This window comes from Phocoena phocoena, chromosome 9, assembly GCF_963924675.1.
Source record: "Phocoena phocoena chromosome 9, mPhoPho1.1, whole genome shotgun sequence".
NCBI lineage: Eukaryota > Metazoa > Chordata > Mammalia > Artiodactyla > Phocoenidae > Phocoena > Phocoena phocoena.
The window spans coordinates 88,488,259-88,504,138 of NC_089227.1; the positions used below are offsets into that span (position 1 = coordinate 88,488,259).

At 37.9% G+C, this 15,880-nt stretch overlaps 1 protein-coding gene across 10 annotated transcripts in view; it reads right to left on the bottom strand.

Annotated features, from left to right (window-relative positions):
• The window catches only part of CNOT4 (CCR4-NOT transcription complex subunit 4), a 141,890-nt gene that overhangs the window by 55,257 nt on the left and 70,753 nt on the right, over positions 1 to 15,880 (bottom strand). For 6 of the 10 annotated variants that reach the window (XM_065883348.1, XM_065883349.1, XM_065883344.1 and 3 more), the window contains 4 exons: positions 10,832 to 11,029; positions 3,128 to 3,214; positions 2,261 to 2,362; positions 1,389 to 1,514 (listed from right to left, as the gene is read on the bottom strand). In XM_065883348.1, the coding sequence (XP_065739420.1) occupies positions 1,389 to 1,514; positions 2,261 to 2,362; positions 3,128 to 3,214; positions 10,832 to 11,029 (513 nt within the window). The remainder of the gene's footprint in view (positions 1 to 1,388; positions 1,515 to 2,260; positions 2,363 to 3,127; positions 3,215 to 10,831; positions 11,030 to 15,880) is intronic. The other 4 variants (XM_065883350.1, XM_065883346.1, XM_065883345.1 and 1 more) reach the window with 3 other exon arrangements.

A 15,880-nucleotide genomic window follows, 5' to 3' on the forward strand; every position in this document is an offset into this window, starting at 1 on the left:
ACATCTTTAAAACATAAAAAGCCCTGAAAATTCTTTCTGCAAGCAATACTTCAGGAGATATTATGGCTTTCGTTAGCCACAAAGAGCTCAAATTGGTATTCAAATGATTTAACAGGGGCAGTTCATAGAGACAGGTTAAATCCCATTACAAATAAATTCTAAGGGACTGTCCATCCATGTCCTTTTACTCTTCAATAATACTTAAGTGAGATCAACTGGGGCTTAGAAATTCCTTGACAGAGATTTTCATTGTAATAGTACCCATAGGTAAAGCACAGTTCCCACTAGTCAAAATTCAGCATGAAATGGTTCAACCTTAGACTTCATCCAAAAGAAGAAAAAAATCAAGATGCATTTATTGGATAAGCAAGAAATAAGTAAGTCATCCATCCCCGTTAAATATCACAGAGAACTTATTTTAACACTGTTTTTAGATCATAAAGACAATACATACTGTCAAGAAATCCCAATATATTTATTATAATGGGATTTAATCTGTAGTAACTCCAAGTCAAAAAAGGTAATATTTCATTTCATTTAACAATCTGCTCTGAAAGGAGCCCCTCCTAGACTGTCTCTAGTTTGACTTGGAGAATGAAAGGCAGTAATCAATGCCCCCCACCTTCTAAATGAGAAGTATTCCTGCAAAAGTCCACAGCAACAATCTGAAGTCCTCACCTATAACAGGGAAGTGCAGTATTGTGCTTTGGCATAATCCTCATTTAATATGCCGTATGGTCAACATTTTTACTTGTAAAGGCATGTTTATACTACAAATTGAAAGGAGACAGGAGAACAGGAAATGTAAAAAAGAACACAGGAAAATAAGCCTTCAATTCACCCTTTACAGGACACTGACTCACTGGATACTTTCATGGGAAGAATCATTTTATAAAAATAATGTTAGCTTTTCAGCAGCATCTAATAGAGTATTATTTTCTAGCATACTCTGTGAAGAGTAGAGATGGGGTGGGGGACCTCATAATTACAATATCCCACTTAGCTTTCATTTTGCTGACATTTCCCCTAAAGTAGCATTTACCAAAATGCTTTCCTTGGTCAATTAAGTCCTGGTTGTACATAACCCTCTGGGATATGTATTAGCATATTAAAGACTCTAAGAAGTGTTGCTGGGGTTGGTGGGGGGAATCTATTTATCTTCATTAATCAAGCATTTTCAAACTTAGTGGACCACAGAACCACTTTTATTGTAACAATATCCTGCAGAACTGATATTCCATGGAACACTATGTATTTGGAAAATGCTACTTTAAAGTAATACCAGTTTAAAGAAAAAGAAAATTCTTAGTTTTTGCTTTTGTAATTTTAACTTATAAAGAAAAATACTTCCTTTTCTGCAAAGTTGATAATTCACATTACTTTACTACCTGCATTTCCTCTTTTGTGAAGCTGGCCGCCTCGTCCCCCAATTCATGTAGGTACATGCAGTCAGGCTTTGGACACTGCATATTCTTTAAGAAGTAACTGCAGTATTTTGTTGTACCTAGAGATGCCTGCAGCAAGAGGAGGAAAGCGGAGGGGGGAAGGGAAAAAGACCCAAAATGTGAACTGACACCACAATGAAAATTTCCGTATTTAGTGTTTTCATTTCACCTAAAATGAGGCACAGGCACAACAAAACAAAGTATAGCTGTGAACACTAGAGAACTAAACTATTATTAGCAGGATTTATTAAAGATGATGATCATTTAAAAGGACTTAAAAAAAAAATCTCGGCCTATGGTTTCCAGAGCTTGAGCACCCAGATTATTCCCCTAGAGGTCAGAAGAGTAGAAAGACAAAATCTGTTCCATGTTTCAAGTGGTTAGGCACATAAGGCAAATTCCTTTTTCTAATTATGCCATCCTTCTTCCACTTACTTAAAAGCATTGCTTGGGGGGACCCTTCATGCAAACCTGAACTGATCAATGCCCAAATATTTAAGGACAACAAATCAGAACAATTATCTATTTCTGACAAGGAGAGTAATAAATCCATTTTCACAAAATATGTGTAAATATAAGGAGATTTTTAAAGATTATCCCTTAATAATGAATGTGTTTACTCCTAGCTGGTAAAACAGGACCCTACATAGGTCAGCTATAAACAAATTAGCTCTCATAGGTTGGAATGGATGCCTAAGAAGCAATCTTCAAATTAGACTCCCTTCATGTAATATGTAAAAGCTACGCTCTTCTCTAGTTAATACATGTTATCCCTTCCCCCTTAAAAAAAAAAAAAATCAAGAGGACCGTATTACCTTAAGTGTTCTGCCATCTACTACCACATTGTTGACACACTGTATGGCTCTGAGAGCATCTTCCGACCGGATATAGGTTACGTAAGCACTGGCGCTTGGACCCTAAAGTGAAAACCCACTGTTATTAGTATCAAATTCAACAAAAACTTAACAACAACAAAATTATCTTGCAACCTGCCTAAGGAATTCTAAAGGCCTTTACTACTACTTTCATTAATAATAATGACAATGATTAGAAGTAGTAGTAGCTTTGATTAAACCATATACTAGTTCATCTTAAGATAATCATACTTAATGAATTTTATCTGATTTTAAGTAGACTAAAATAAATATGAATAAAATATTATCTTTGGCTTGGCATCTATTTTTTTAAAAAGTCATCTGACAGGCTCGTCAAGGTTACAATAAAACATACTTTGAAAGTTAGATTAAAAAAAAATAAGATTTGAAGACAGTGTCAAACTATGTTTTCCCCAAAATAAATGCAGTCTGTAAGCGTATTCTATCTGCTAATACCAGCATAACAAAGATGCTGTATTAAGTTCACAATATCTCAAAACATTATTAATTAGAAATCATTATATAATTTAACTGCCTGATAATAGACTCAATTCCCCCTCCCCTTCAAACCACCACTAGATCTATGTTTTACTATTTCCGTCTTATTACTATCAATTCACAGTTAAGTCCTGAAAAGGTCAAATAAGCACCAAAAATTCCCCCACCCCACCAACAGAGGTCACTACACTGCTTAAATCTTTGACCCTTAAGCTTTCTAATCACAGAAAGCAAGTTTTCCTTCTGAGCAGCCCAGGTCAAGCCCAGACCATAGGGAGGAAAGGCAAAAATCCCTTTATAATTAGTTACCTGTGAGCCTGCATATGATGTGCTATTATTGATGACAACTTTATGTATTTTACCAAACTTCCCAAAATATTCTGGTCGTTTTAAAACCTATAAAAGAAGAAGAAATAAGGTATAAACTGTCTCCATTTCATCAACTTTATCCTTACAATGGGGACATATACCATCCCTCTTCAGTGAAAATAAAATAATTTTTAAAGTTTTCTAGTAAATGTGACTACTTCCTAATTACAATTTGTGTGGTTAACCTACAGGAAAACATCAACAAAGTCTAAAAGCTATTCTTTATTGACCCACTGAATAGAAACTGAGACTTACTAAGTTCAGTATTATCTATTACATTCTAATATCTACACCAATAATCTAAGGGATTTTAGCTTCACAGTATTCTTAAACACAAAACAGATCAAATATCTTAACCACATTTTCATTAATAGATGATCATTATAAGAAAGTAATTCTCAGAACAATGACCAAGATTATGTATTAAACAGAAACAGAAACTCAAGAACAGACACCAGTAGAGACAGTCTTTACTCATAAATCTATTGTATATAATATTTTATATATATTAAAGCATTGTTTATAAGTTATGCATTCCAAATGTGGTAACAGAATGTTCTTCAAACTTCTATGCTTTATTACTCTGTGTGTGTCAATAAATTTTCCTTATGTCAATTTCACCATTTCTCAACTGTCTCCTGGTTTTTTTTCTCTCTTTTTCCTAATAAATAACAAATGTGAGGTTATGGATGAAAAAAAAACTGGGGAAACAAATTTATACAATATTTTCTCTACTACCTGGTTACTTCTTTGTGGTCATTTTCCCTCATACTTGTGTCATCTCCTTTATTATGTGATCACTATATGCATTCACTTAGCTTCTCTAAAACTTACTTAACCTTGGCTAACCTGATACAAAAACCTCTCTCATGATTTGCAACTACCTCAAAATTAAATTTGTTCTTTTCCTAGAATTCATCTATAGACCTACTGTTCCTACAATCTCTCCAAATAGCAAGCTCTCTCTCAATGAAAGCTATTTTTTTAAAAAATCTTTATTGGGGTATAATTGCTTTACAATGGTGTGTTAGTTTCTGCTTTATAACAAAGTGAATCAGTTATACATATACATATGTTCCCATATCTCTTCCCTCTTGCGTCTCCCTCCTTCCCACCCTCCCTATCCCACCCCTCCAGGCAGTCACAAAGCACTGAGCTGATCTCCCTGTGCTATGAGGCTGCTTCCCACTCAATGAAAGCTTTATGCACATATCTGTTCAAGTGTGTGCAAAGTATCCTTTTCAAATACTCTTACACTCTTGATAATATTCTCACATACTTGCACCTTAGCTAATATGTTCTGCATCTGACAGAACCAAAGCTTTGTGAAACAGTCTGTGATTGGGGGTGTCATTAATTCTTAACAGTTTTCAACTTGATTTATTTAAAATTTTTTACCTTATTTTATTTTAGGTCTTTATAAGTATAGGGTTTAGGCCTTATGCTTTCTACAGCCAATTTTAATGGATTAGAAGGTGAAGTGACTACATTGGCTTTCAATCTTTCTTCTACCCAAATCCCCCAAGGGATATGGCGGTAAGTGTGGTAAAGGCAATGACTCTTGGGTTGTTCACAAAAAAGTCTTAGAATAGAGGGTTAGGGAAGAGTATACCTTGAAAAGCTTTCTGGCCAGTGGAGTACAGAACTGTATTCAATATTCCAGCTTGATGCATACCAACTCAGCAAAAGGCCTCAGCCAAAATACCTGCTTCAAAGGATTCAGGCTGGTTACAAGTTGTGCTGCATCAGCAGCTCATATCATATCCAAGTTTACGGCAGTAGTTCTCAATAAAGGCAGCATCAAGGGAAGCTGGAGCATTGTGGAACTCTGTGGGAGCTTTTATTAGGGGAGGTTGTCAAAGTAACTGGGAGACACTATTCGTGTTCAGTGGATGGGAGCCAGGGAAAGCTTACAGCACTCAGGCTAGCCCTGTACCACAAAGAATTGTCCTGCACCACTTTTGAATGTTCTACAAGACATTCATCTAGCTGAGAGGCCTGTTTACAATTAAGTGAACCTAGAAACAAATTATAAACATAAAGTAGTTCCCCACAGTTTTGACATATGTTGAATTTAAAAGCAAATAGTGTGTAATTAAGGGACTACCACAAGTGCTTTGTTTGAAATTTTACTAAGCATTGCTTCAGAAAAGTCACATCATTGGCACTTCATGGTACCTGAGGTGCCAATACATACACCTGTAACAATCTGCCTTTGTAGTTGTCATATTCACAGTGATTCTACAAACAGATGCAAGCACCTATTTTATAACATACTGGAAAAAAAGTACTTTACAAACTTATATATGCATACAAGTCATTTGAGAATCTAGTTAAAATACATATTTCAGACCCTGAGAGTCCGCATAATTAAGCTCCCAGGTGATACTAATGCTACCAGCCCAGCGGCCACACCTTGAGTAGCAAGGTTCTAGAGCAGAGCTACCGAAGTATTTACATGCAGAAATAGTCTTTTTATAATTTTTAATTTCTCCTTCATTTTTTTCAAATTATGTATCTACACAGACAGATATTATCAAGAAGTCATTGCATGAAACTTAAAGGGTGTTATAAAATATAAGTTTAAAAAAAAGTGGGTCTGAAAAGGTTAAAAGCTGGCTTATGGAAATAAATTCTGGCCAGTATTTGAGTAACACCTTCATAACAACATAAGATTTGTACAAAATTACACTGAGCAGCCAGAATAATATTTTCAAAGCACAAATCTAGCCATGTCATTCTGTTCTTAAGAATAGTGAATAGCTTCCCATTGCCTTTAAGATAAAGTGCAAACTCGTTAGCATGTTTTAAAAGCCCTTCATTATCCCTTACCACTTACCTTGTCAGCCTCCTCTCACCATTTCACTCTAATTTTCCAGCCAAACAAATCATTTGCAGACTGAGCTCTTTCTCATCCAGAAGCATTTGTATAATTCCTGTACCTGAAGCACTTTACCCCAGAGATAGCAGGAGAGTACACAACTTCCCCCCAAGGTCAGGTACCATCTCTTGTGCCTCCACAGCACACAGCACTCCTCATAGTGTACTGTTGCTGTGGGGCCTTTAGGGACTTTCCACCCCCTCACATGTTCCCGTAAACCAATTCTTCTCCCTATCGTGCGCCACTCCTTCTCCCTATCGAAACCAATTCTTCTCCCTATCGTGCGCCACTCCTTCTCCCTATCGAAACCAATTCTTGGAGTTTTTCAGTTGACGGGGACTTGCCAGACAGCGGGTAATTTTCCAGTTGCCCGTAACAGGTATACGCCCTAACCGCCACAATGAACAGACAACTATAACGGCCAGAAGGTGGGACAAAAGTTCCTAAGCCAATGAATTCAAAAGTCACCACATTTACCCAATCATTGTGAGAATATACCCGCCCTATGAGTAAATAAACCTATAAAAAGTATGTGATTCCGCTTTTAGGGGTTCCCCATCGGCCTCCTGCGTGAGGTTCAGGGAACCCCGGTGCATCGGCTCCTAATAAACCTCTTGCATGTTGCAGCGGCTCTCGACTCTTGGCGGTTCTTGGGCGAGTTGGAATCCCTCGTAGACCGTTTGGGTCTAACATTGCTTTTATAAATAAACAGGGGCTACCTTTTTATTGGTTTATGTTCAATGTCTTACACAATGCCTGGCACACTGTAGGTACTTAATAAATGCTTATTGAAAAATTAAACTGTCTTAGTATTGAACAAAAAGAGTAACATGGGGGACTTCCCTTGTGGTCCAGTGATTAAGAATCCGCCTTCCAATGCAGGGGATGAGGGTTCGATCCCTGGTCAGGGAACTAAGATCCCACATGCTGCAGGGCAACTAAGCCCACACGCTGCAACTAAGACCCAACACAGCCAAATAAATAAATAAATACAGATCTAAATCTTAAAAAAACAAAAAGAATAACATGGATGTAAAACACTAGTGGGCCTTAATGTATTAGAAAATGGCCTATGGCTGATAAGAAATGGTTTGCCCAGGCAAGGGAAATTTAAATAATTTAGACGCTCTATATTAAGTTGCACATTACAGATTCTGTCTGAACATAAGTCAACGAGCAAAACAATACTCTAGTAAATAAAAAAGGTAAAGAGTATGGGTAGCAGGCAGAACTCCCTGCATATCGCCACATTACCCATATATTTAATGTCCTATATTTACTTCACAGTGAGCTAACTTTAGTACTCATTACCATATAAAAGGCCACATGATAGAAGTATAAATTCCCAATGGCATACCTAATGTGTAAAATGTCTTCCTATATATTCTTTGAGAACACAGTCAAGTGTTCATGAACACCACAGAGAAAATAAAAAATGTGGTAAGCAGATGGAAGGATGGATGGATAAATGGACAGATGGAGGAACAACAGACCATTCACTGGTGTAAAATACATTGGAATAGGAGCTCTAAGACCAGGGAGGGGAGGATGGGGGTGGGTTTCTAGCCCTGGCTCTGCTATGAAATAGCTGAGTGATCCTAGGCAAGTCACTCAACTTCCTTGTGCCTCGGTTTCCCTTTTGTAAAATGAAATGTTTGCGTCTTTAAAGTCTTTCAGTTCCTCAAACAAGCTGCTCTTTCACGCAGTCACGAACCTGAAACATCCTTGTCCTTATTCGCTGCCCAGCTAATTCCTAATCATTTTTAATCATCCTTTCCGCAGGGAGGCTTTTTGTGGATCTCTGTACTAGCTAAATTCCCCACTGTTACATGTTCTCAAAAAGCCCTGTACTTCCGTTTATAAATGCTCAGCATGCTTACAAGGACTTAATTCTGTCTTCTCCACTGTCTGTAAGCTTGTACGGGTAGAGACTGTCTGCTTGCTAAACCACTTCATCTCCAACATCAAAGTACCTAACAGATTGTAAGTATTCAAGAGTTAATTTATAGAATGAATGAATTAGGTTCTGACAATATAAATTTTTAGGATTTAGGAGATGATTACCTCTAATCATTACCTCTAATTACCATATCTTCTAAGATAGTTTTTTTTTTCTATTGAGCGATAAATAAATACATTTGACTATCAATCTTGGCATGAAGTTTTCAGATGTACAAAAATTATTTTCAAAACAAGCTTTAAATTTTCCTAAATGTTCCTGTTTTGCTAATCAGAATTCAGTCAAATATCAAACTGTCATCATCCAAAAATAAGTAAATCACAGGGATCTTCTTTGTCTCAAAAGTTATCCTAACAATTTGAAACTTCGAGTTTTCTAATGAAGCTGACTTTAACTTTTCCAATCTGAAAGGGTTAGACAGTTACATTAAGAAAAATTTTAAAGATAATATTTAGAAGGAGTAGGATTTAATAACTAAAACACTAATCTCTGGTCTTCCTAGGCTTTCAAGAGAAATAAGAGAGAAAAACTAATGTTTAAGAAAATTCACGGGCTTCCCTGGTGGCGCAGTGGTTGAGAGTCCGCCTGCCGATGCAGGGGACACGGGTTCGTGCCCCGGTCAGGGAAGACCCCACACGCCGCGGAGCGGCTGGGCCCATGAGCCATGGCAGCTGAGCCTGTGCGTCCGGAGCCTGTGCTCCGCAACGGGAGAGGCCACAACAGTGGGAGGCCCGTGTACTGCAAAAAAAAAAAAAGAAAATTCACTGTCCTCTCACCAAGCACAATGATTTCAAAAGTATAAAACCAGGACAGTGATTTTTAAGTATATTTAGACTCATCATAAAATGTTCTCTCTCACTAGCCAACCCCTAGATTAATTTCTTTCTGTGTAATAGTTCTTCAGATTAATCTTACTAACATCATGTTATTTGAAATGAAAATTAGAAATCTCTGTACATAAGTAAAAACAAACCACAGATTCTAAAGAAGAGGTAGGAAACCTATAATCCAAACATCAGACTGAGACTATGGCTTAATTTTATCCAGCCTTTGGGTATGCTCCAGTATGGTACTGGAGCTCTGTATGCCTCCAGTACCACAGGTGACTGGATTTTGTATTAAGAAAAGCAAGTACATCCATATCCAAGAGTTATAAAACCAAAATAAAAGTTCCATTAATTTACTGGAATAGCAGGAAATTCCCTGGTCACCTAGTGGTTAGGATTCCACGCTTTCACTGCCATGGCCCAGGTTCAGTCCCTGGTCAAGGAGCTGAGATCCTACAAGCTGCATGGTGCAGCAAAAAAAAAAAAAAAAAAAAAATTAGTAGGAATAAATAGAGGTAGGTAAATAAAAAATCTGCAGAGGCAAGAAATGCTCTCTGGTTGGAAAAAAGTAGTGTTGAAAGAGGGAGACAGAAGCGTTGGGACAAAGTTGTGGCAGTGTTCAAGAGTGAAGTGGGATTCTGCCTGTCTGGGGAGTTAAGTATTAGATTTAGGAAAAAGGAAGAAGTGGCTGCTGAGGTTAAGTCATAGGCCTAAAATGAGCTCTCTCCTTATCATCTCTTATTAAAGAAGTCTTCTCCAGTATGAACCCTCTGACTTTGGAAAGAACGTCTCCGGAAGATCACGTAGCCCACTGATGCCAGCATCTCTGGACCCAGGTCCTAGTAATTCTTGAGCTGCCTCCACATTTATTACCAATGATAAAGCCTTCTTAGTAAGGTCACCCTGATTTTTCTCCTCTACTGATCATGAAGCCCTTCACAGCCTCAATACACAGTAAACTTATCAGCAATAAATATTTTTTATTGTCTCTAAACTCATTTGTACAAAATCAATGTATAGACACCTTAAATTTCCTCCTTCTGGGGCCTTTAGCCCGGTTAGCCAAGTTCAAAGATTCCCACCTCCCTAATCATATTCACTACAATCCTCCCTCTGATTGCGACCATCATGAGCATTACTTCAAACCCTTCTCAAGGAGTACTTTTGACAGATCCCCCAAATTCGGCTCTCTCCAACATTCTGGTTGCCAATCAGTTTCTATCTGCCTTCCCAACAATCTAGTCAGCACCTCCTGGTATATCAGAAACTAAAAGTTAGCAGATGTGTATCCATGGGCATCAAGGAAAGTTATGAGTTCAACATTATTCTAATAAGGCTGGTGGAGGAAGGAGAGAAAAGAGTTAAGTAATAAACAAAAGGGTTAAGACGTCCCCTGCCTCCAAACGAATGACAAAGAACCTGGTCCACAGTTTCCCTTCATCAAATTCTCCCTCTTTCCCCAAAACTGGCTTAAAATAAATGAGTAAAGAATGATGATACAGTATAGCAACAGTTCTATCACTGTTCTATAACCGAGGTTCACTACTTGGGCACGATTTAAAAAAAAAAAACATGGATCTTTGGTGGGTTCATGAAACTGCATCTCCACTGTTGGTCCTTAATACAGCTACAGAGAAGAGGAAACACACAGAGTAGTCATGTCACATTAGCCTTAAGAGCAAAATAGAACCATTATCCAACTTTCACAGGTTATTAGCACTAAAGGGGACTTTAGAGATCTAGTTCAACTGCTTAGTTTTACAACTGAAGAAAATGAGCCAGGGAAGATTAATACGTTTGCCTAAGATCACAACTGGTCATTGGTTTCTTAGTGATTATTAAAAAAATATTTCCCATTTTCTCCTAAGTTTTAATATTTTCAGGTAAATCCTGCAGTTGGGCAGAGTCAGCTATTATTTCCAAATATACAAAAAGAAAAAATGCCAAGTTGAGAAAGAAAAGAGAAGAAGACTTACCTCTGGGTCTGCTAGGCGCTGAGACAGACCTACAACAAAGACGAGGTTTTTTTGTACAACACGTACACTAGCCAAATGTTTGCGATTTTCTGATATTTTCTGTTTTCTCTCATTTTGCTTCTGTTTTTTCTCATTCTTTATCCTTTGCAGTTCTTCCTGGGAGAGTGGTTTATAAACTGCTGGGTCTTCTGGATATGGCTGTAGGCATAAAACAAGTATAGAAGTTAGCATTAAATAAACAGAAAACTGTATGAATAACAATTATCAAATTCTGGATGATGTGTATGCACATCACATCTCCCTTTGTTACAACTCCCTTTTTATGAATCTTTTCAGTTTTTATTTAATAAAAGTTAAATGTTATATAGAATTGTTTTAAAATACTATTTAAACCACTTATTGTGCTGAAATTTGAAACATCACCAAAGGTTCTAAAATTTAAAACAACAATATTGGTATTCCCTACAATGCCTAGCACACAGTTTACAGGAAAATTAAGCTTCTAAGGTACTGTGTAAGAGGCAAAGAGTATAAGTTCTCTCATCTAAATATGGGTTTATGTATTACAATCAACAAATATTTAATGAAAACTTACTATGTGCTTGGAGATTAATGAAGTACTTATTCCTTAATACATTCCCAGTCTAAGGACACAGATGAGCAAATAAACAGCAATACATAGATCCTCTGGCCCAGGAGTTTGAACTTAGCTTCAACACTTATTATCCACGTGGTCTTAGACAAGTCAATTAAACTCTATGCCTCCATATCCTCATAAGTAAAATGAAAATAATCTTAAAGGCTGGTGTAAAAATAACACTCATAAAGCAATTATTATGTGTAACTGGCACACAGTAATCCCTCAATAAATACTAGTAATTACACTCTTACAATGGTTTCCTCTCTCACCATTATAATTTTGTTTTCATTCCTATTGCTAATGCCAAGACTACTGATGGCCTGAATAAGAGCTGTGGGCTCACACTGCCTGGCTTTGAATCTTGGATCATTCTTTACCAAGAGACCTTGGCAAAGTTATGTAATCTGTCTGCCTCAGTCTTCTATTCTGTAAAATGGGAATCAGAGTACTTTATTCAGAGGGTTTCTGTGAGAATTAAGAAAGACAACACACTTATAAAGTAATTAAAATTGTGTCCTGCACAGAAGCATTCAATAAGTCAGTTATTATAACAGCGAGCCCTCCATATCTGCAGGTTCCACATCCTCAGATTCAACTAACATGGACTGAAAATATTTTGAGGTAAAAAGTTCCAGAAAGTTCCAAAAAAACAAAACTTGAATTTGCCAAGCACCCAGCAACTGTTTACATAGCATTTACATTGTATTAGATATTATATGTAACCTAGAGATGATCTAAAGTATATGGGAGAAGAACCTAGGGGTAAGACAGGAATAAAGACGCAGACCTACTGGAGAACGGACTTGAGGATATGGGGAGGGGGAAGGGTGAGTTTTGACAGGGCGAGAGAGAGTCATGGACATATACACACTAACAAACGTAGTAAGGTAGATAGCTAGGGGGAGGCAGCCGCAAGGCACAGGGGTATTAGCTCGGGGCTTTGTGACAGCCTGGAGGGGTGGGATGGGGAGAGTGGGAGGGAGGGAGATGCAAGAGGGAAGACATATGGGAACATATGTACATGTGTAGCTGATTCACTTTGTTGTAGAGCAGAAGCTGGCACACCGTTGTGGAGCAATTGTACCCCAATGAAGATGTTTAAAAAAAAAAAAAATTTCAGATTCTGGTAAAAAAAATAAAAATAAAAAATAAAAACTTGCAGCAGCTTAAAAAAAAAATAAACAAATAAAGTATATGGGAGGATGTGCATAAGTTATACCCAAATACTACACTGTTTTATATAAGGGACCTGAGCATCCACGGACTTTTGTATCTGCGGGAGTGGGGTGTGGTGTTCCTGGAAACGATCCTGTGCAGATACCAAGGGACAACTGAACTACTACAAAAAACAGTTAATAATAAATGGAAGATGGAACACACTAAATAATAATATCTAAAAGCTGAATGTGAAGAGATCCCAGAAATGGGAAACTGTGCCTATCAGAATATCAGAAGTGGGGATTAACAGAAATCTTGCCGCCAAGACAAAAAGTGGGGGACTTCCCTAGTAGCGCAGTGGTTAAGAATCCGTGTGCCAACGCAGGAGACAGGGGTTCTGGCCCTGGTCCGGGAAGATCCCAGATGCTGCGGAGCAACTAAGCCCATGCACCACAACTACTGAGTCTGTGCTCTAAAGCCTGCAAGCCATAACTACTGAGCCCACGTGCCACAACTACTGAAGCCTGTGTGCCTACAGCCCGTGCTCCGCAGTTAAGAGAAGCCACCGCAATGAGAAGTCTGCGCACGGCAACAAAGAGTCGCCCCTGCTCGCCGCAACTAGAGGAAGACCGCATGCAGCAACGAAGACCCAATGTAGCCAAAAATAAAATATAAATAAATAGGGCTTCCCTGGTGGCGCAGTGGTTGAGAGTCTGCCTGCCGATGCAGGGAACACGGATTCGTGCCCCGGTCCGGGAAGATCCCACATGCTGCAGAGCGGCTGGGCCCGTGAGCCATGGCCACTGAGCCTGCGCGTCCGGAGCCTGTGCTCCGCAATGGGAGAGGCCACAGCAGTGAGAGGCCCGCGTACCGCAAAAAAAAAAAAAAAATTTGAATCTACTTGGCATACTCCAACTTACTAGTGAGTGGGAGGCACAGAAAACAGAGGACTCAGTAATTTCCCTGACTTTTGCATGACCTGAGGGCTTTCTCCAGGATCAAATATAAAGTTTATGTCACACATTTTAGGGGTTCAATAAATATTTGCCACCTTAATACCAAGCTACTCTCTAGAAGTGGAAATTTAGCACTACTAATTTTCTTTTTTAAAAAAAACCTTACGTTGGGCTTCCACGGTGGTGCAGTGGTTAGGAATCCACCTGCCAATGCAGGGGACACAGGTTTGAGCCCTGGTCCAGGAAGATCCCACATGCCGTGGAGTAACTAAGCCCATGCCCCACAACTGCTGAGCCTGCACTCTAGAGCCGGTGAGCCACAACTACTGAGCCCATGTGCCACAACTACTGAAGCCTACATGCCTAGAGCCCATGCTCCGCAACAAGAGAAGCCACCGCAATGAGAAGCCCGTGCACCACAACGAAAAGTAGCCCGCCCCCCGCTCACCACAACTACAGAAAGCCCGTGCGTAGCAACAAAGACCCAACGCAACCAAAAATAAATAAATAAATAAAAAGGATTGGCTACCATCTTTAAAAAAACAAACAAACTTATTTCAAAGTGTTCTTACATTTTAATTTGAGGAACCAAATGGTTAAGGATCTATTACAATAAATTCAATTCTTCAATCAATGATGTAATTTTCCCAATTTAAATCTTTTCTCTCTCTCCACTCACCCTTCTGTACCTATATTATCTCCTTTCTATCTGCCTGGATGATTTTAATTCCATGAAGCTATTCAAAGCTATATGGGCACAAGTATAAAAATGAACTACATACAAACCAATTAAAATATCTTTCCAGAAGATCATTTAAAATTTTCATTTGCACATGGAAAAGCTATTTTCTACCACAGGATTTCTGGGTAGCTCCTTTCCGAGCGTTTATCATTAAGTTTATTTGAAAGCTGTTGCCCTTCATTAACATCTATAGTGGTGATAGTCTACTCCCTGAGTGGATCAAGCATATAGATTGTTCCTAGTTCCATTTCAAAGTCTAATCCATGCACTGGATCTTACCAGTCCATGATAAGAGAAGTATAAAAATTGAGAAAAAGCATTTGGAAACTTTTATAGCAACTGAACATTGCCACAACATTCAAGTACCTCATCAGTGGGCTCTGAAGAATAAGATAGTTATCGGTGTGGTTGTTATCGAACTTAGGTGGTAAATCACATGACACAAGCTGGGTACTAGGCACGCTTAATAGGACCCTGTATCAGTCACCAACAGACTGTGGTTGGGGGTGGGGGTGGGTTACAAAAAATCTGGTCCTGCATCAGAGATAGTCTGAAAAACACTGATGTAACTTTCAACTCTTCTGAAAACATGAAGGATTTGACAAACACTCTGGTTTTTTTCTTTGCTAACAATCTCTGACACTGTAAAATCCTGATAAAAGATGACGCAAAATAATACAAATGCCAAAAAAATTAAAATACATACACACACAAAAATGGAGAATGACAATTACCAAAAATCGGGTTGCAGTATCATTTCTCATCAAGTATATTACTGATGCACCACCATGTTGAGTATATAACACTGGTTACCCCAATCTTCTTCTATATTATTCCAAGTTTTTTCTATGGAAATATACTTCCATAAGGCTTCAAAGTCAACTTAAAGTCAATTTTATTGGAATATAACTGCTACATAGTGATACATTACACATACCAATACAGAAAGATACCAACACAGGAGAACAAATTAGTTTACCATGAATTCCATGATGGTTCCTCCTCCACACACACACCACCATAAAAACCTACTCTACAAATCCAATAATAGAAAGTTAATAAGCTCATACAGTAGATGAGGAACGGAGGTAGATTAAAGATGGGATATGAAAACACATAATTTGAATAGCTGCAGAAAGAGACCGTGACCCACAAAGCTAGTAATAGTACTAAAAATGAATATAAAGAAAAATATATCTGGTCTACTTTTTGACTGAAACAGATAGGTTAAACCTAATTTTCTAGGAATATATGATCAAATAAAAATTACAAGTAAAAATTTTTTCTTTAAAGGTACTACTGCATGTTACAAACTAGTGTTAAATAGGACACCTGTGGAGAAGCATTTTTAATGTGTAAAATATTTCTAATGGTGTTAATTTGCAAACAAATTGCCAAACTACTAATTAAGATGGTTTATAGTCTCTAATGTAATCATTTAATTCCTTTCATATGTGTAGTTATGTTTCCATTTTTATTCCTAATTTACATGTGTCTTCTGTTTTATTTTCTGATCAGACTTACCAGGACTTTATTTTATTCGTTGTTTCAAA